Source organism: Saimiri boliviensis, chromosome 4 (assembly GCF_048565385.1).
Source record: "Saimiri boliviensis isolate mSaiBol1 chromosome 4, mSaiBol1.pri, whole genome shotgun sequence".
NCBI lineage: Eukaryota > Metazoa > Chordata > Mammalia > Primates > Cebidae > Saimiri > Saimiri boliviensis.
Genome location: NC_133452.1, coordinates 130,101,478 through 130,123,722, shown reverse-complemented (window position 1 = coordinate 130,123,722; position 22,245 = coordinate 130,101,478). Strand labels below are relative to the sequence as shown.

The window sequence follows — 22,245 nt, the reverse complement described above, 5'->3', positions numbered from 1 at the left end:
ATCTAAATATGGGTATGCCTATAATTGTCCTTAATAATGGAGATATAAAAGAAAATGAGGGAAGAGAATAACAAACAAGGAGCCAACCAACATTTCTTTTAAACTTCTAAGTTGATATGATGTGGTACTGATAAGAGTGTATATTTTGTATATTTAAAGTGGAGAGTTCTATAAATATTAATTACATTTACTTGTTCCAGATCTGAGTTCAAGTCCTGGATATCGTTGTTAATTTTCTGTCTCATTGATCTGTCTAATATTAATGTTGAAGTCTCCCACTATTATTATGTGGGAGTCTAAGTCTGTTTATAAGTCTTGTATGTCTGCGTATTCCTGTATTGGGTGTGTATACATTTAGGATCTTTAGCTCTTCTTCTTGTTGCATTGATCTTTTTATCATTATATAATGTCCTCCTTTGCTTCTTTTGATCTTTGTTGCTTAATTGTAACTTCTGCTTTTTATTTATTTATTTTAGCTCTCTGGTTGGTTGGTAAATCCTTCTCCATCCCTTGTTTTGAGTCTCTGTGTATCCTTGAATGTGAGATGGGTCTGGATGCAGCATACTGATGGGTTTTAGTTTTTTATTCAAATTGCCTGTCTGTCTTTGGATTGGGGGATTTAGTCAATTTAAATTTAGAATTAATAATAATATATGTGAGTTTAATACTGCCATTTAATATTAGCTGGCTATTTTGCCCATTAGTTGATGTAAATTCTTCATTATATTGATGCTCTTTTTGGTACTTTTTTAGAAAGGCTGATACTGTTTATTCCTTTCTATGTGTAGTGGTTCTTTCAGAAGCTCTTGTAAAGCAGGCCTGGTGGTGATGAAATCTCTGAGTGCTTGCTTGTTCACAAAAAACTTTATTTTTCCTTCACTTGTGAAGCTTAGTTTGGCTGGATGTGAAATTCTGGGTTGAAAGTTCTTTTCTTTAAGGATGTTGAATATTGGTCCCCACTCTCTTCTGGCTTGTAGGGTTTCTGCTGAGAGATCTGCCGTAAGTCTGATAGGCTTCCCTTTGTGGGTAACCTGACCTTTCTCTCTGGCTGCCCTTAGTATTTTCTCCTTCATTTCAACCCTGGTGAATCTGACGATTATGTGCCTTGGAGTTGCTCTTCTTGAGGAATATCTCTGTGGTGTTCTCTGTATTACCTGGAGTTGAATATTATCCTGCCTTACTAGGTTGGGAAAATTTTCCTGAAAAATGTCCTGAAGCGTATTTTCCAGCTTGGATTCATTCTCTTGGTCACATTCAGGTACACCTATCAAGCGTAGATTAGGTCTTTTCACATAGTCCCATATTCCTTGGAGACTTTGCTCGTTCCTTTTTATCCTTTTTTCTCTAATCTTGTCTTCTTGTTTTATTTCATTGAGTTGGTCTTCGACCTCTGATATCCTTTCTTCTGCTTGATCAATTTGGCTGTTAAAACTTGTGCATACTTCACGAAGTTCTCGTATTGTGTTTTTCAGCTCCATCAATTCACTTATATTCCTCTCTAAATTGTGTATTCTTGTTAACATTTCGTCAAATCTTTTTTCAAAGTTCTTAGTTTCTTTGGATTGGGTTAAAACAAGTTCTTTTAATTCACAGAAGTTTCTCAGTATCCACATTTTGAAGCCTGCTTCTGTAATTGGAACACACTCGTTCTCCATCAAGCCTTGTTCCGTTGCTGATGAGGAACTGTGATCCCCTGCTGAGGGAGAGGCGTTCTGATCTTGGGTATTCTCAGCCCTTTTTGGCTGTTTTCTTCCCTTCGTTATAAATTTATCCATCTGTGGTCTTTGTATTTACCGTCTTTGTAATTGGGTTTCTGAGTGGACGTCAAACTTACTGATTCTCAGCGTCGAAATCTGAGCAACCCACTGCACTGACTAAATCAGTGGCATTAAGATTGCTGGTGCTTTTCTGACTCTGCACCAAGAACCGACGCTCCAAGGCGCCGGCAAAACCACCTCACCAGTCACAAGAGTCGCGGGGGCGACCCGTGGGGCTCCTCTCCTGGGAATCTCCTGGTGCGTGAGCAACAAGAATTCATGTGAAGGTGTGGCGTCCTCTCATTCTTTGCGCTTTCACTGGGAGCTACAATCCCGAGCTGCTAGTGATCAGCCATCTTGGATCTCTCTCCTGAAAGATACTTTCTTTCATAAATACAGAATGTTAATTAAGAGGAAGACTTTGGGCTTACCTACAGAATTTTTGGTAATACTCTTAATGTCTACTAGATGCTATAGTCATTAAAAAATTATTGGAAGCTGGCCGGGCATGGTGCACACCTGTAATCCCACCTACTCGGGAGGCTGAGGCATGAGAAACGCTTGAATCCAGGAGGCAGAGGTTGCAGTGAGCCAAGATTGTGCTATTGTACTCCAGCCTGGGCAGTAAGAGCAAAACTCCATCTCAAAAAAAAAAAAAGATGCTTCCAACTTCAGTCTGTGCTGGCTTATGTTTTCAATTCTAACTAAAATTTGGTTCTCCAGTACCATTCAGCTTTTGCTGTATTGACAGACGTATTTTATTCCAATTTTCTTGCTTCTTTATGTTTTGAGTAGTAAATTATTTTAAACGATTACATGTATTTAGTGGATATTTACTAACAGCTATTTCTGGACTTAGAATAATAAGTATATACATGAAAGTAGATGTTGGACATACTGATACATTATTCCAGAATTGAGTTACCCTTCCTTGGTGAGTCCTACTGTGCTCTTCTCCCCTTAGGCACAACTCCAGATGTTCCGAGCTCAGTGGATGTTTGAACTTGCTCCAGGTGTAAGCTCTAGCAATTTGGAAAATCGACCCTGCAGAGCAACAAGAGGCTCTCTCCAGAAAACAGCAGCAGATACCAAAGGAAAACAAGAACAGGCAAAAGAAGAAAAGTTAAGTAGTATAGATGTTGTAACAAATTACCTTTTTTTTAGTTTTGGCACATGGAAATTTTCACTGACACAGTAAGTAGTCATTGTAACCAGTCTTTCAGGACATAAGCACATAACATGTAAAATAAAAATTTTGGGCTGGGTGCGGTGGCTCATGCCTAGAATCCCAGCACTTTGGGAGGCTTAGGTGGGTGGATCACAAGGTCAAGAGATTGAGACCATCCTGGTCAACATGGTGAAACCCCATCTCTATTAAAAATACAAAAATTAGACGGGAATGGTGGCGCGTATCTGTAGTCCCAGCTACTCGGGAGGCTGAGACAGGAGAATTGCTTGAACCCAGGAGGCAGAGGCTGCGGTGAGCTGAGATCTCACTATTACACTCCAGCCTGGGTAACAAGAGTGACGCTCCAACTCAAAAAAAAAAAAAAAAAAAAAATTGACTAGTATACTAGTTTATGTATTTCTCACAATTTCTTCTAGATACTTTGGATGGTACCACCACTCCTGAATGGCTTTTTTCTCTGTAGGTAAACTATCTTCATTGAGCTGTCTTTTGTTAATTTATAGACCTCTGGGATTCATGTGGTCTCTGAAAGATTGATGTCTCTGAATTTATTAACAGAGCCAAAAAGAAAAAAAGATTGCTCACATGTTAACATCTTTCCAGAGGTCTTAATTTCAAGCAGTATTTTGTTATATTTTGAGTTGATCAGCTTACAGTAATGCATTAATCATTTCCTTATTCTGGAAAATTTTGAAATATTTTTACACTGAAAATGCTTTGAATGCTGTCTAACATTCACATCACATCTCTTCTGGTACTTAAGAGTAGGCACAGCATAACATTTCATTTTTTATTCTCTTTTTCCATAGAGGCTGCCATCTTTTTACCATCAGATCCAAGTTTGTGTTTTCAATTAGTCATTAAATAATTGGCATTACTCTGATGACTTAAATCTTCTATCTCCTCTTATTTTTTATTTTTGTTTTTTGTTGTTGTTGTTTTTTTTTTTTTGAGACGGAGTTTCACTCTTGTTACCCAGGCTGGAGTGCAATGGCGTGATCTCGGCTCACCGCAACCTCCGCCTCCTGGGTTCAGGCAAGTCTCCTGCCTCAGCCTCCAGAGTAGCTGGGATTACAGGCACGAGCCAACATGCCCAGCTAATTTTTTGCACCTTTAGTAGAGATGGGGTTTCACAATGTTGACCAGGATGGTCTCGATCTCTTGACCTCGCGATCCACCCGCCTCGGCCTCCCAAAGTGCTGGGATTACAGGCTTGAGCCACCGCGCCCGGCGTCTTATTTTTTATTTTTAAATAATTATAGGTCCACAGGTTCAGGGAAGTCCTGTGTACCCTTCATCTAGCCTCCTCTGATGGTAACAACTTGCATAACCGTAGTACAATATCAAAAACAAGGAAATAGGCATTCAAACAATCCAGAGAGTTTATTTGGATTTTCTGGGTTTACAAGCACTTGTCTGTGTGTATGTGTATGAACAGTTGTGTGCAGTTTTATTACAAGGTAGCTTCATGTCACTGCCACCACAATCAAGATACGGAACTCTTTTATAGTTATATACTCCCTTTCTCTAGCTATTCTTAACCACTGGCAATCACTAATCTGTTCTCCATTTTGTAATTTTCAAATTCCAAGAATGTTGTCTAAGTGGCATCATACAGTATGTAACCTTTTGAGATTGGCTTTATTCGCTAAGTATAATTCCCTCAAGATCAGTCCATGTTGTTATGTATCAGTAGTTTGTTCCTTTTTATTGCAGAATAGTAATGCATGGTATGGATATACCTCAGTTTGTTTAACCATTTACTGGTTGAAGGGCATTTGTTTCCAGTGTTTGGCTATTATGAATGGAACTATGGAAATGTGTGGGCAGGTTTTTGCATGAACATAATTTTTATTTCTGTGGGATGAAAACCCAAGAGTGCGGTTGCTAAGTCCTATAGTAAGTGCATGTTTGCTTTTAAAAGAAACTGCCAAAGTGTTTTCTAGAGTGTAAGTTCCCACCAGCAATGTGTGAGTGATCCAGTTCATCCTCATCAGCATTTGGTGTTGCTACTTTTTATTATTTATTTATTTAAAGACAGAGTCTTGCTTTGTCACCCAGGCTGGAGTGCAGTGGCATGATCTCAGCTCACTGCAACCTCTGCCTCCTGGGTTCAAGTGATTCTACTGCCTCAGCCTCTTGAGTAGCTGGGATTACAGCTGCCCACCAGTATGCCATGCTAATTTTTGTATTTTTAGTGGCGACGGAGTTTCACCATGTTGGTCAGGCTAGTCTCGAACTCCTGACCTCAAGCAGTCCACCCACCTCAGCCTCCCAAAGTTCTGGGGTTACAGGCATGAGCCACTGCACCTGGCCTTTAATTTTATTAATAGCCATTAATATAGATATATAGTGATATCTCATTGTCATTTTAATTTGCATTTCCCTAATGGCTTATGATGTTGAACATCTTTTCATGTGCTTATTACGTATCTATTAATATATAGTCTCCTCTGAAATACCTGTTGATATCTTTTCTAATTGGATTGTATGTGTGTTTGTGTGTACTTTTTTTTTTTTTTTTTTTTTGAGATAGAGTGTCACTCTGTCACCCAGGCTAAAGTGCAGTGGCATGATCTCGGCTCACTGCAACCTCTGCCTCCCAAGTGATTCTCCTGGCTCAGCCTTCAGAGTAGCTGGGACTATAGACGTGCACCACCACAACTGGCTAATTTTTGTATTTTTAGTAGGGACGGGTTTCACCTTACTGACAAGGCTGGTCTCAAACTCCTGGCCTCAAGTGATCTGCTGACCTGAGCCTCCCAAAGTGCTGGGACTATATGTGTAAGCCACCATGCCCAGCCGGATTGCTAATATTTTTAATGTTGTGTTTTTGAAGTTCTTTCTGTATTCTAGATACAAGTCTTTTATTGAATATGTGGCTTGTAAATATTTTCATCCTCTTAACAGGGCATTTCACAGAGCAAACATTTTTAATTTTGATGAGATCCCATTTATCCATTTTTTTTTTTTTTTAATGAATGGTGCTTTAGGTCTCAAATATAAGAACTCTTTACCTAGTCCTAGGTCTCCAAGATTTTCTTTATTTTCTTTTCCCCTGAAAGTTTTATGGGTTTTACATTTAAGTCCATGATCCATTCAAGTTAATATTTATGTAAAGTATGAGGTTTAGGTCAAGGTTCATTATTTTGCTTATTACCAGTTATTTTGCACAATTTATTTAAAAGGCCCTCCTGCCATCCATACTAATTTTTAGTGTAGGTTTTCAAAAATTTTTACTCTATTATCTTTATAGGCTCGAGAACTCTTCCTAAAAGCAGTAGAAGAAGAACAAAATGGAGCTCTCTATGAAGGTAAAAATTCAGAGCACAGGATCATATCATCACATTTCTGAATAACAACTCTGTTATTAACCATATTTTTTTAAATTATAACATATTTGCTATAGAACATCAGTTTTCTTAATACATTCTTCCTTCAGTATTCATTGGTTCCAGGACCCTTTGCAAATACCAAAATGCTTACGTCCCTTATATAAATGGTGTAATATAACTTATGTAAATAGCTGTTATACTGTATTGTTTTTTAAAATTTGTATTTATTTTAAATATTTTTTATCTGCAGTTGATTGAATCAGAGAATATGAAACCTATGCATACAGAAGGCCAACTGTATTTGAAATTGTTTCTTAAAAAATAAAAAATAGAAATTGTTTTTCTATATAACCTGTTTTTTGCAAAAAATATTGCTGGGAAACATCATATTGGTAGGATGAGCAAAATAACACTTTTTTTACATTTAGCTTTAGTTATTCTTCATTAATAAAGTATTTAAAAATTATTCATTTTAAAATATACTCTTTTTGTAGGTGAAAATTACTTCAGATGATGGGAATATAAAGAACTGAGGAAAAAATATGTATTTTCCTTTCTAAGTTATAATTTACATATTACCAACAAAAATATGTGGTAATGTGTGTCAGCTTTGTCTTTTATTAACCCAATAGAAATGTGTAAATAAACTGATCGAGGACTATTTACCATATTAAGTTTGTAATTACACTTTCATTTTGTGATAGTAAAGATAATAGTTGAGGCACAGGAAAAATCTTTGTGCTTGAATCATTTGAAAATGCCTCAGAAATAACATCATTCAGAATTACTGCATTTATGTGCAAGTTTCTTCTAGTGATATTTTTCTTTAGATTTTAAAAGGCCCAATTGGTGAAGTCCCTGTGCACCCTTCACTGGTTTGTGAAATTCGCATCTCCACTTAGTGTATGGTAATTCATCCAGAATAATAGAATGTAGCAGAAATATGTTGAATCATAAACGTCTTCAAAGGAAAAAAGAACTAGCCTCTACAGCGCCAAGTTCTACTGGTATATCTGTGGGGAGAGTTATTGAATATCATAGCTCTAAAGTACCAGACTAGTAGATTTGTAAAAAAAAATAATAAGTCTTGAAGGTTACTTAGCTAAATAAGAGGCAGTGGACTAAAGGAAGTTAAATTTAAAGGATAACTTAAAAACAAACAAACAAACTATTCTTTATCCTACCCAGTAGGAAGCATTTAATTTTCCTCAACTCTGTGTCTTAGAAAAGTTTGCTTAGAAGTGTTTCTGGCCAGGCATGGTAACTCACACCTCTAATCTCAGCACTTTGGCAAGCTGAAGTGGGAGCATTGTTTGAACTCAGGAGTTAAAGACCGGCTTGGGCAACATTGCAAGGTGTTGTCTCTACGAAAAATTTTAAAATTAGCCCAGTGTGCTGGCTGGCGCATTCCAGTAGCCACAGCTACTCAGGAGGCTGAGGTGGGAGAATTGCTTGAGCCTGGGAGGTGGAGTCTGCAGTGAGCCAAGATGGCGCCAACTGCACTCCAGCCTGGGCAACAGAGTGAGACCCTATCTTAAAAAAAGAGAGACAGAGTATTTTTGTTGGCTATAGCACTTGTATCTTCAGAGCCCAAAGAAAGACAACTGTTTAAAAATCATGATATATGAGAGGGTGAGGAAAAAGATGGGCTAATATATGAGTAAAATACAACATCTTGAGTTTAGGAAAGGTTCTTTCTGAGCAGTAAGGTTTGGAAATAATTTTGTGTCACTGAACTACTGTTGCATGTAGAAAAACAGAACTTGGCTGTTTATGAAGAAAGTTACCAAATTAAACCACAGTTAAGGGTAATCAAAGGAAATGACATAAATGTGTGGTCATAGCTAATTTAGCTTTATTTCTTCTTTTAGCCATCAAGTTTTATCGTAGGGCTATGCAACTTGTACCTGATATAGAGTTCAAGATTACTTATACCCGGTCTCCAGATGGTGATGGCGTTGGAAACAGCTAGTGCGTATATAATTTGATAGACAGTAATGCATAGAGTTTGTTAAAGTTAAGCATCTTTGCCCTGTTGACTCTTAACATAAGAAGATGGTGCTAATTCTGTTAAGCTCTATATTCTTTAGTATATCTTTGTTTATAAAGTTGCAGAAAATTTTAAATTAGGGAAATTGAAAGGTTAACATAGAAATGCACCTTTTAAACAGATGTAAAAATAATGAAGTGAAAACGGTTTTAAAAAGCAGTAGTTATTGAAAGAAGTAAATTAAAGGACACATTTCAACTGTCTGAAACCTGTTTGAAGTAGAAAGTTTTAAAATGTAATTAGGCTAAAGTTTGCACAATGTTAATGATGATTAAAATTGAGTGATGGGTACATGGGATTTTGTTGCACTAGTTTCTTTTGTATACATTTGAAATACATTTTACAGTTTAAAAAAGCCTTCTAATTTAATGAGGAAAATGCTGAACTATAAAAGACATTATTTTCTTAATGTTTGTTAGTAGAACATTAAAACTCTAACATTTAAAAGCACAGGTGCAGAATATGTTCCTAAAAGAAATCATGTTTCATTGTGTAGTTGCCATTTGCATCAAATCATGAAGTTGCTTTGGTTTTATATGGATAAATAGCAAGAAAAATATTTTTAAGACGGTACTTTTGAAGCTGTTTGTAAGACAATTGTAAAGTTGTTTTAGCTTAATTCCAGTATCTCCCAAAACCCAATTTGCTGATATTGGAAGGGAAGGGGGTCTGAACCCATGAGAGAATGTCAAGTTAAAAATAGATAATACAGAAAAAAAAAGTTTGATAATGAAATATCATATTAGCTATTATATTAATATATTCCCTCTGTCATGAAATAATTGTCACCTTTATTGATAACATATGCTTATTGCCAATGTTTTAAACTGCATATGGTATTAGCACATAAGCTTTGGATAAGTCATATTAAAAACATCTCAACGAGGTCAGTATTAATTGCTTGTTTAAATTTTCAGCTAATAATATTGTTCACCAGATTAGAGTGAACAGTGTAAGGTAGTTCATACTTAAAATGAATCATTTGGGCTTTTTCTAAATCTTCTTTAAATTTCGGTAATTTAGATTCAGCTCTTACCCAGTTTTATAAATATGTGCCAGATGCTGTTAAAAAAGATTGTATTAAAATATTAAAGAGGCATTTATTTTCATTCCCTTTTTTTTTTTTTTTTTTTTTGAGACGGAGTTTTTGCTCTCGTTACCCAGGCTGGAGTGCAATGGCGCGATCTCGGCTCACCGCAACCTCCGCCTCCTGGGTTCAGGCAATTCTCCTGCCTCAGCTTCCTGAGTAGCTCGGATTACAGGCACGCGCCACCATGCCCAGCTAATTTTTTGTATTTTTAGTAGAGACGGGGTTTCACTATGTTGACCAGGATGGTCTCGATCTCTCGACCTCGTGATCCACCCGCCTCGGCCTCCCAAAGTGCTGGGATTACAGGCTTGAGCCACCGCTCCCGGCCTCCTTTTTTTTTTTAATACAAACCCAGATGCTATGAAAGTTCTTTAAGGATACAATCTTTCTTTTTTTTAAACAAGATCTGATAATCCCTAACATGTTTGTATGTAGAATAGCCATTGAGTCCATCTAGCCTCAACCACACTTAAATTTTGTTGTATTATAAAATGCCCTTCCTGGTTTTTCATTTCTTTTCTTTCTTTCTTTTTTTTTTTTTTAAAAGTCTGCATCACTTGAAACTTCCTGGTTTTCTAACTTTATTATCCATGTCTTTTTGTAAGCCTCATTATCTTTAAGGTTTGCTTCAGTAAAAATAAAAATCTCAGACTTTTTTTAAAAAATCACCCTTAACTACACGTTTGTGTATATTGGTAGATGATTTGTGCACCCTAAGATGTTTTCAGATTAGGTATTTCCTCTCTAAAGGTAGGCTGATAAGGCTAATCTGTTAGAGAACCCTTGGTAAGTAAATACCTAAAATGCCATCTGTAAATTTGGTTTTTATCCAGTTAGAATAAATTAAGGTTACTTAAGGAAGTTACTGCGTTAAGATTTTTGAAATCATTTGAAAGTTTTCACTAACTCATAAAATCTCTACTTTACAATAAAATTAGTTAAGTCTCAGCACCTATATTCAAAAATTCTAATTCTTTCTGGATAATTACTGAAGCTTTTTTCTCTGAAAAACTTGGTATGATATTCCTTTGTAAGGCAGGATAAATTCATCACATTTAAAAATGTATCACATGTTGAATACGTTTTGGGTGACTTTTTGTAAAGCAAATTTGAAAATGGTATGAAAAATCAGTTTCTAAACTATATGCTTGTAGACTGAGGCACTTAATTTATTTACCTCCCTTTTTTCAGCATTGAAGATAATGATGATGATAGCAAAATGGCAGATCTCTTGTCCTACTTTCAGCAGCAACTCACATTTCAGGAGTCTGTGCTCAAACTGTGTCAGCCTGAGCTTGAGAGCAGTCAGACTCATATATCAGGTTTGAATACTTGTTTTTTATAACTCAGTGAGAAATAGCTTAACCTTACATTAAAGATTTCCAAATTTATAAGGTCAGATAATTTGCCAGATAACTGCTGCTCAGTTTAGAATATGGCAGATCTAGTTATAGTTATCATTTGCATATACTGGTAAGCTGTTTTAAAATCTGAAGCAGAACAGTTTTTAGTGCTGTTGTTTAAGGATGTCATACCTTTTTCAGTAAAGATCTAACAGGTGAGTCACTTGTTGAAGTAACCCTAAGAAAACTGGAGGAATACTGGTATCATGAAGCATTTCAGCCATGTTGGACAACTGTCCTGAGACAGGCTGAATGTTTAGAAATTAATGTATTTTTGGCCGGTTGTGGTGGCTCATGCCTGTAATTTCAGCACTTTGGGAGGCTGAGTTGGGAGGATCACTTAAGGCCAGGAGTTCAAGACCAGCCTGGCCCTGGTAAAACCCCATCTCTACTAAAAATATAAATAGTAGCTGGGTGTGATGGTGTATGCTTGTTGTCCCAGCTACTACTTGGGAGGCTGAGGCATGAGAATTGCTTGAACCTGGGAGGCGGAGGCTGCAGTGAGCTGAGATTGCACCACTGTACTTCAGCCTGGGCAACAGATCAAGACCTTGTCTCAAAAAAAAAAAAAATTAAGGTATTTTTTAATATGTGAAATATTGTTTAGTTTGGGGCTTTTTCAGAAGAGGACAATTGAAAATTTTCAAGGAGATGAAATACGGATAGATGAAATAGATGCCATATGGATTACACACAGATTATTTTTCTAAAACATTTAATATATTTCCGGTAAAATAATCTTAGGGAAAAGATTGCTTTATAAAAAGTAGCTTCAGATCTATACTGAAAAAACAAAGATATTTGTGTCTTGATGTTAGGAACCATTATTATTATTTAGTAGCTGAATACATTCATGCTGTAGCTCTGAGCAATACAGAGGGTGTGATTTATAAATTTCTAGGAATGTATACTTGTACTGGGAATGTAGTTGTGACAACAGAATGACATAGAGGAGAATCACTGAAGGGTGATTTTCTTTTGCAGTGCTGCCAATGGAGGTCCTCATGTACATCTTCCGATGGGTGGTGTCCAGTGACTTGGACCTCAGATCATTGGAGCAGTTGTCCCTGGTGTGCAGAGGATTCTACATCTGTGCCAGGTACTTAGTTTTTGTTTTTTTAAACAACTCAGGCAATGGTGAAAACAAAGACCTTTGCCAATTTTGATAAAACAGCTTGATTGGTGTTTTCAGTTAAAACTTAGAGTAAACAAGTTTTGCTAAGCTGTACTTAATTTTCTCAAATAACTTAGATTTTTTTTTTTTTTTTTTGAGACGGAATCTTGCTCTGTCACCAATGCTGGAGTGCAGTAGCGCCATCTAGCTCACTGTACCTTACATCCTGGGTTCAAATGATTTTCCTGCCTCAGCCTTGCAAGTAGCTGAGACTACAGGCCCATGCCACCACATCTGGCTAATTTTTTGGTACTTTTAGTAGAGATGGGGGTTTCACCATGTTGGTCAGGCTGGTCTCGAACTCCTGACCTCAGTGATCCACCCACCTTGGCCTCCCAAAGTGCTGGGATTACAGGCGTGAGCCACCATGCCCAGCCTTAATTAGGACCTTTTTAAAGCTGAACACCCCTTTTAAAAGTCATCACAAGGTACCATAAGGACTTGGAGGCCTTGTCTTTAGGTGGAGGAGAGAGGAAAGAATCTGAGGGAAGGGGACAGAAAGGTGCATGTTATCTACCCAGAGAGTGATTCTCAGTCAGTCATGGCTTCATGAAGTCTAAAATGCTGGGATTATAGGCGTGAGCCACCATGCCTGGCCAAATAACTTAGAATTTAAAGGCTAGAATATGCTGGGTTTCTAGGGTATAGAATAATATGTAGGACAGATGTAGTAACCCATACTACTTCCACAGGGTTTGCATGCTAACTTAACTGATTTGGAAAAAGAAATTATATTAGAAAAATATATTTAAGCCATTCTTACAGTAACTGTAAACCCACGGTGGTAATGGTTTAGATTAAAACAGCTCTAGAATTTTCTTGTGGTTAAAAGTTACTCTGTATTTTGAAAATTTTGCTGTGTGTGAGAAAGGACTCTGTTCAATAAATGGTGCTGAGATAACTGGCTAGCCATGTGCAGAAGATGGAAACTGGATCCTTTCCTTACATGATACACAAAAATCAAATCAAGATGGATTGAAAACTTAAATATAAAACCTAAAACTATAAAAACCCTTAGGCTAAGGTGGGCAGATCACTTGAGGTAAGGAATTTGAGTCCAGTCTGGCCCACATGATGAAATCCCATCTCTATTTAAAATACAAAAATTAGCCGGGCATGGTGCCATGGGTCTGTAATTCCAGCTACTCAGGAAGCTGAGACAGGAGAATCGCTTGAACCCAGGAAGCAGAGTTTGCAGTGAGCTGAGATCGTGCCACTGTATTCCAGCCTGGGTGACAGAGCAAGACTCTGTCTCGAAATAAATAAATAAACTTTTGTAAGAAACTTAAATTCACAAGCAAAAAAAAAAATCCCATTAAAAATTGGGCAACACTTTTCAAAAGAAGATATGTATGTGGCAAACAAGCATATGAAATAATTCTCAACATTACTAATCATTAGAGAAATACAAATCAAAATCACAATGAGATACCATCTCACACCAGTCAGAATGGCTATTATTAAAAAGAAAAAACAGGCTGGGTGCGGTGGCTCACGCCTATAATCCCAGCACTTTGGGAGGCCGAGGTGGGTAGATCACAAGGTCAAGAGATTGAGACCATCCTGGTCAACATGGTGAAACCCCGTCTCTACTAAAAATACAAAAATTAGCTGGGCATGGTGGTGCACACCTGTAGTCCCAGCTACTTGGGAGGCTGAGGCAGGAGAATTGCTTGAACCCAGGAGGTGGAGGTTGCGGTGAGCCGAGATCACGGCATTGCCCTCTAGCGTGGGTAACAATAGTGAAACTCTGCCTCAAAAAAAAAGGAAAGAAAAGAAAAAGAAAAAACAGATGCTGGCAAGGCTGCTGAGAAAAGGGAATGCTTACATGCTGTTGGTGGGAATGTAAATTAGTTCAGTCACTGTAGAAAGCAGTTTGGTGATTCCTTAAAGAACTTAATAGAGAAATTACCATTTGACCCAGCAATCCCGTTATTGAATATATACCCAAAGGAATATAAATCATTCTGCCATAAAGACACATGAACACATATGTTTGTTGCAGCACTGTTCACAATAACAAAGACATAGACTCAACCTAAATGCCCTTCAACAGTAGACTGGATAAAGATAATGTGATATATATATATATATATATATATATATATATATATATATATATATATATATATATGCATGCCAGGAAATACTACACACTCATAAAAAAGAATGAGATTCTTTTGCAGGCCAGATGTGGTGGCTTACACCTGTAATCCCAGCACTTTGGGTAGCCATGGTGAGAGGATCAGTTGAGCTCAGGAGTTTGAGACCAGCTTGGGCAACATGACGAAACCCCATCTGTACAAAAAATATAAAAATTAGCTGGACTTGGGGGTGTGCGCCTACAGTCCCAGTTACTTGGGGGACTGAGGGTGGGAGGATTGCTTGAGCCAGGAGGTTAAGGCTGCAGTGAGCTATGTTCATGCCACTGCACTCCAGCCTGGGTGACAAAGTGAGACCTTGTCTCAAAAAAAAGAGATAATATTCTTTGCAGCATCATGGATGAAGCTAGAGGCCATTATCCAAAGTGAATTAACGTAGGGTCAGAAAACTAAACACCACATGTTCTCACCTGTAAGTGGGAGCTAAACGTCTAGCATACATAGACACAAAGAAGGGAACAATAGATACGGGCCTACTTGAGGGTAGAGGGTGAGAGGAGTGTGAGGATCAAAAACTACTTCTTGGGTACTATGCTTATTGCCTGGATGACAAAATAACACATACACTAAACCCCCTTGACACACAGTTGATCCATAGAATCAGTCTGCACATGTACTCCCAAAACTAAAAAGTTAAAAAAAAATTTTTTTTCTATGTGAATAATAATGCTAGTTTAATATAAGGTTTTATGGCCATCTTATATAAAAATATATACTTAGTCCTTATATAGAATTTTTAAAGATAACTTTTGTTCTTAAAATTCAGATGCCTTATTTTTAAATAAATGAATTCCACTTGGAATCTTGTAGTTTTCGTAAAATATTTGAATTTCTTGAAGATTCTCTTTCACAATTCAATTTGCTTGTCTATTTAACAATTACCTATTAAACACCTAGTGGATTGACACTAGGGTCTCTAGCACTGCTGTCAACCTAAATAACAAGCAGAGAGACTCTCTATGAGAAATTTGAGAATAAAACATTGCAGTGGGAATACACATGCCATAGTAAACTATCCAAGGAAATAAAGGTTTTTAAAAGAAAGAGTGAGGAGGATCACATAATTGTTTTGAAATAATTAATCCTTGACTGCAAAGATCAGTAACAAGGGTGATACCAGTCTGACATTGGACAGGCAGTTTCTTGAGCAGATGTCCTAGCAGCAAAAATATTTTTTTGGATAAGGTTGTGATAGACTTTGTGCAAAGTTGTGTTTTTTTGTAGTCTTTTTTACCAGGCATAGAAGCCTGAGAACTTTCCCTTCATGGAATTCCTCAGCAATGTTTGTCAGGGTTTTCTTAACATTAGTGACTCCATTTTTATTTTAACAATTCTCATATTTTTCGCTTTTGATCGATATCTTTATCTGATCAGTCATCGTGTAGTTGGGTTTTGACATCCCGTAATACCAGGGTAGACTTATCCTGGTTGCTAGCCTTATCCCATGTTGGGAAAATGATTAGTGACTAGGAGTCCATGTCAAAACCCTTTTAAGTCACAGTTGAGCAAGAAGGGACATTTGAAGGGAATGACTCTCAGGCTGTGTCTACCTGGATTCCATTATTAAGTTTGATTTTTGTCTGTTGCATAGTCTTCTGTTATCTCAAAATGCTGGGCCAGCATTATTGTTAGGTGTGATACTTCTGCAGACATTTAACAAATAACAGATACAAAGTTAGTAGTTAATATGACAATTCCAATTTGCATAATGGTTTTAAGCCATGAACCTAGGCTTAAAGACAACTGATTGAATAGATCAGTGACCATGGGGAATTAGGTGAGATCTTTTATAATTATGCGACCTATTTTCTTATTTTATGTACATGGGTCTCAACTTTATCAGAGGTATTTATGTAGGTACAGTATGTAGTACTAGCAATAGCACAGATACTTTCTTTTTTGACCAATGAATGCTGAAGGATTTCTTGGGTTAGATTCTGTTAAGTTACTGGCAAAAGCTATTGATTATGAAATTTCAATTACACCATTATTCTGTCAAGTGAAAAAAGTAGCATTAAATGGGGGTAAAAGTCTTACTATGATGTGGTTCTGCTGTCATAGGAAAAACTATCTACAGCTTTCACAAAAACATCAGCTTCTCCTGATTATGTTTGAATGTCTCTGGTCATGATATTGTTGTGTGGCTCATATATCAGACATGAAACTTGTTTCTGAAAATTTGAATATAGGGCTTTAGGAGCAGAGCAGCTTTTGTTTTTAGTTGGAGTATTGTAGCCCAATCCTGGAGGAAACTAGGAGAATTCAGGAAACAGTCGAGTGTACGTGTGGATAACAACAGGTGTATTGTAGTTTTTTAAAGAAATTTTTTCTTTCCTACATTGGTCATATAGGAATTTCAGATTTAAAAATCTCTTAAGACTAGGAGGTCAAAGAGAGGCATGCCTGACTTTAGATTTCACTTATGGTCTTAAGGTTCTTGGGCCTGCTAGGAAGTAACAGGTTTTACTCACAACAAGGCTAAGTACTCTTGAAGCCAGATACTTTATGCACATTCTTAAATATGACATTTTCAGGCAAAGCCTTGGTAATATAACTAATGTTTCTAATTGTATCCTCATATAAAGAGAGTAGATTTTCATTGAACTTAGGTAAATAAAAATAATACAAATAGTTTCTGAATTTTGGAGGAATCAAGTAGGAAGAAAAAGCAAATGCTTCCACCTTTGTTCACAAAAGTCTTCTGAAGTCATAAAGACATTCTCTTCATCAGTTTCATCAATTTTGTGTAATTTTTTGTTTTGCTGGATCTTTATTCACAGTTTTAAGAACCCATGAATTTATTAGAATTCAGGAAATTTTTATTGACTCCATTGTTTTTAAAGTTACCAAAAATCTTTGTTCAAGAGTACTGCTAGAGTCTTTTCCATGAAGAGCAGTTTTGGACTGTAGCTGATTGCAAATGTTTTTAGAGAATTCAAAATAATAATTGTGATGACAAAAAGAATAACCATGAAAAATCTGATGAAAGTTCTCAGTTGACAAGGAAATTTAGTTTTTTCTAGTACATGTAGCATTTTAAGATAACCAGAATCATAACTGACACTGTCACATCAGGACTATCAGACTTTATATAAATTTCATCTAATCTTTAGAATATTCACATTAATAACATCTATACAAATATAACTTTAGAAAATATTTGACATAATAGAAATCTGTAACTGATAGCATATCAGATTTCTATGAGTTTATGTAGTTTTTGAAACATTTATCTCAGTAGCATACCTGTAAATGTAACTGAAAGAAGATCTAATACTTAATTAACAGTGCCTCCCATACAATTTAGAAGTGAGGCTAATCATATGATAGATCTACAGAATGAGAGATCCATCCTTTGGGGCTCTCCAGGAGCCCAGCTAGAAAATCCCAAAGTTAATTTTAGATCAGAAAGCCTTAATTTGGGATCTTGATCCTGGAGAAACCTGCTGGAGATACCATGTCAAAGGTTCAAAATATTTGATCAAAAAAAATTGCTGGCCAGTGTTAAATAATAGTTACTCATTTGATTGTACTGATAATCAAAAAATCTTAAAAGCAGTGCAGACAGTTATATAGATGTAAAAGCTTTAATCCTTTTAAAGCTCAGTTTTCTTAAATAACCCAAAACCTAATAAAGACAACACAAGCATTATATTGATAAAAACGTCAAATTTTTTTTAGGCCTGTTGCCAAAAAGATAAATATCTTTGTAGTGTAATTGCTTCTCCTTGTGGGAAACCTGTTTAGATAAATTGGAAGTTAAATCTGATAAAAAGGGTATTTGAATTTAATGAGGGACAGCAAGTATCTAAGGCTATGTGTCTACACTGCATTAAAGAGGAATATAAATAAAAAAACTGATACCTTGAGCAGAATACACAGCTTTTTTTTTTTTTTTTTTTTTGAGACAGAGTTTCTCTCTTGTTACCCAGGCTGGAGTGCAATGGCGCGATCTCGGCTCACCGCAACCTCCGCCTCCTGGGTTCAGGCAATTCTCCTGCCTCAGCCTCCTGAGTAGCTAGGATTACAGGCAAGCGAAACCATGCCCAGCTAATTTTTTGTATTTTTAGTAGAGACGGGGTTTCACCATGTTGACCAGGATGGTCTCGATCTCTCGACCCTCGTGATCCACCCACCTCGGCCTCCCAAAGTGCTGGGATTACAGGCGTGAGCCACCATGCCTGGCTACACAGCTCTTAAATAGCGTAAGAAATTTCCTGGTTATGTGGAATAATTCCAGTATCACAAAAAGCCAAGAGTACAGAATTAAGTTACATTGGAAGAAAACATTGCTTTTCTAGACCTGTAAGATAAACATTCAAGCTGGACATGGTCACTCATGCCTGTAATCCCAGCACTTTGGGAGGCCAAGTTAGAAGGATTGCATGAGCTCAGGAGTTCAAGACCAGCCTGGTCTCTATTAAAAAATAAAAAAAAATTAGCCAAGTGTGGTGGTACATGCCTAGCTACTTGGGAGGCTGAGGCAGGAAGATGACTTGAGCCTGAGAGATCAAAGCTTCAGTGAGCTGTGATCATGTCACTTTAGCCTGGGTCATGGAGTAAGACCCTGTCTCAAAAAAAAAAAAAAAAAATCTGGTACAGTGGCTCACACCTATAATCCTAGTACTTTGGGAGGCTGATGTGGCTCAGTGGGTTGGGCCCTGGAGTTTGAGACCAGCCTGAACAACATGGCGAAACCCCGTCTCTACAAAAAATAGAAGAATTTGCTGGGTGTAGTGGTGTATGCCTATGGTCTAGCTACCCAGGAGGCTGAGGCAGGAGGATCACCTGATCCCAGGAGTTCAAGGCCGCAGTAATCCATGATCATGCCTCTGCTCTCTAGCCCAGATGACAGAGTAAGATCCTATCTCAAAAGCAGAAAAGCAAAAAAACCATTTCAGTGTCAGACTGTTAATAGCAGAGCTAGGACCAGAGGGAAGAAAAAGTTGGAGTTGACAAAAAGGTTGAAGGAGAGAGTTACCACCCCAGCGAAGCAAAAAAATACACTTTTTCAAGGGGAGAAAGAACAGAAGGCAAAGGTGTATGACCTGCAAATCATGTGCAGGAGGGGTACAGCAAAAGTTGAACTTCTGATATAAATCTGAGAAGTTTCAGAAAGAAAAATTTTACCTTGAGAAGTGAAATTTCCAGTCTGAGTGAAAAAGACAGCGTTTCCAACCTGGAACCAGGGAAATTAATTCGATCCCAGGAAGAAGTAGAAACTAGTTTTGCAGATGGCTGTTCGATTTTTAGAATTTAAGATCAAAACCTCTTGCAATTTTATTAGTACTAAGAGCAAATACATACTTTAAGAAAACCTCACTGTTCTAACAGAGGACCAAGCTTTTTCAGTTTTGTATTAGTGTATTTCTAATAGCAAAGCTCAATATTTAGACTTAGAAACAATTCTCTTCAATTATAGCCAACTTGACCACACACAAAATTTCTTTTATGAACCTTATCACAACTTACATTGATAACATGCTTGGACTTTCTGCTCTTGTATAGCTTCCTCTTTCTGAACTAGTCTTTACTTTAGGACAAAAATCTACCGTAGAAGATTGTTTTGTACAAAATTGTTCTCTTTTTAACCTTTTTCTAACCAAAAATGTATCTTTGTAACTTTCTTCACATCTCTCTCTCCTGCTTACTGATTTCTTTCTTTCTTATTCTATATTTTGAAATAAGCTTTAAATAACTTGCAAATTGCAAAAAATTCTTATTTAATCTTGGTTCACATGTCATAAGCAGTGAGTTTTATTTCAACATGAAAAGTCAGCAGATTCAAAATATGAAGAAAAAATAGAGAACTTAGACTATATAGTCTATAGTTGCAGGTTTTTGAATGATAATAATCTGAGCTCTAAATTTTTCTTGATGTAATTTTGCCCATCAGTTTAAAAATGTGCACAAAAATAGACTGTAAGATGTAGTCAGCTGGAATCCCAGAAAACCTGGCATGTTTTAACCTTTGAAAATCCCATTCTGTTTCTTACTAATTTCTTGAGGGCAAAGAAAATTCTGCAAATCCTGTCAGGGAATGTCAGGAGTTTATACTTGTGTTTTAGGTGATGGTGACTCCCCAAGTAGTTTGTCTTTTTTTTTTTTTTTTTCTTTCGAGACAGCCTTACTCTGTCACCCAGGCTGCAGTGCAGTGGCACAATCTTGGCTCATTTCAACCTCTGCCTCCTGATTAGCTGAGATTACAGGCATGCGCCACCATGCCCAGATAATTTTTGTATTTCTGGTAGAGATGGGGTTTCATTATGTTGGCTGGGCTTGTCTGTAACTCCCAACCTTGGGTGATCTGCCCACCTTAGTCTCCCAATCCTCAGTAATCCCTGGGATTATAGGCATGAGCCAATTGCACTGGGCCCTTGTGGTTTTTATGCCCACCATTCAGAATCTTTATTTTTACTTATGGAAGATTTTTCAGAAAGCAGCAAGGGAAAAGAGTCAAACCAAAATAAGAACATTCACAAATATTTTAACCTAGGCATGCAGATCAAACAAAATATTAAACTGAGCGCGCAGACAAAATCAAAAGTAAATTGACTTTTTTACTTTCGGAAGACAGGTGGACAGAATGTAAACTCTGTAAAAAACCAAGAGTACCCAATCTAAAAAGATACCTTTCTTTGCACCAGAGAGAACTTACCTGGAAAGACAAAAAGTTTATCCTTTCAAAAGGGATGTATGGTCCTTTATTAAAGTGACCTTATCCAAACCAGATCCCAAATGATACCAAAAAGCCTCTACCAAAAGGAAGCAGGCTCAGCCTGAATGAAGATCCACCAGAGCAGAAAAGGCAAGCCGTGGAAGTATAGTGCTTTCGGTTAAGTACTGCACACTGGCTCCAAGAATCTCTGATTCCTATCAGTAGTGATCTTTTCCAGAGCCCACTTCGGACACTTCTGTATGTCAGCCTAAACAATAAACCACCTAAATACCAAATTCCCAAAAGTTATCTGGGGCTAGAGCCAATGGGAATACACATGCCATAGTAAACCATGTGCTTATTTGGGAGATAAAGAAAGGCAGGTTTTTAAAGGAAAAATGAGAAGGATTACTTAATTGTTTTAGAAATAATTATCCTTGGCAAACTTAATGCCAGTTCAAGTTTGCATGAGCAGTTTGCTGGGCCGTTGTCCTTGTAGAAGCATTTTTTTGTATAAGGCTGTAATGACCTTTGTGTAGGGTTGTGGGTTTTGTAGTCTTTTTTTTTTTTTAAATCAGGCATACAAGCATGAGAACCTTATTTTCATGGCCTTTCCCCAGCTCTGTCAGGATTTTCTTCACATTAGTGATTCATTTGATTTCGACAACTTTCATAGTTACTCAATTAACTTATAATTATATGTGAGAAAATACTATAAAGTAGAAATTGGGCTGGTCTGAGTGTAGTGGTATTTACATCTAATTGATCACAACCTGTTACAGATTTCTTTGTTCCTTCCCCACTCCCACTGCTTAACTTGAGTAGCCTAAAAACGAAAACAAAGAGTTGGTTTAGAAAATGTTCAGGTATAAAACTTCATGTGTTATCATAAAAGTAACTGTTAAAAAGCAAACATTTTAAATATACATTTTAATATAAATTTGAGGGGACTTTTTTCAATTTGACACTGATGTAAGTAGTTTTTGCTTCATTTACTTATTTTTGAACGAATGAGACAAGGTCTCATTCTGTCGCCCAGGCTGTAGTGCAGTAGTGCCACCATGGCTCACTGTAGCCTCAAACTCCTAGCCTCAAACTCCTGGGTTCAAGCCACCCCCCTGCCTTAGCCTCCTGAGGAACTGGAACTGCAGGCGTGTGCCACCATGCCTAGTTAATTTTTTTTTTCTTTCATTTTGTATTTTTGCCTGGTTAATTGAAACAATTTAAGAGACAGGGTCTTGCTATGCTGCCAAGGCTAGTTTTTGCATCTTTGTAACTGAATACTTAGCTGGCTGTGGTGGTGCACGTGCCAGTAGTCCTGTCTGTTCAAGAGGTTAAGACAGGGGTATTATTTGAGCCTAGGAATTCTGGGCTGTAGTACACTATGCAGATTGGGTGTCCACATTAAGTATCAGTGTGGTAAACTC

At 37.1% G+C, this 22,245-nt stretch overlaps 1 protein-coding gene across 1 annotated transcript in view; it reads left to right on the top strand.

The window, feature by feature from the left end:
• FBXO9 (F-box protein 9) overlaps positions 1-22,245 on the top strand; it is a 45,309-nt gene that overhangs the window by 7,550 nt on the left and 15,514 nt on the right. The window contains 5 exon segments of the mRNA XM_010337157.3: positions 2,722-2,880; positions 6,203-6,260; positions 8,153-8,252; positions 10,613-10,743; positions 11,809-11,923. Coding sequence (XP_010335459.1) covers positions 2,722-2,880; positions 6,203-6,260; positions 8,153-8,252; positions 10,613-10,743; positions 11,809-11,923 — 563 coding nt within the window.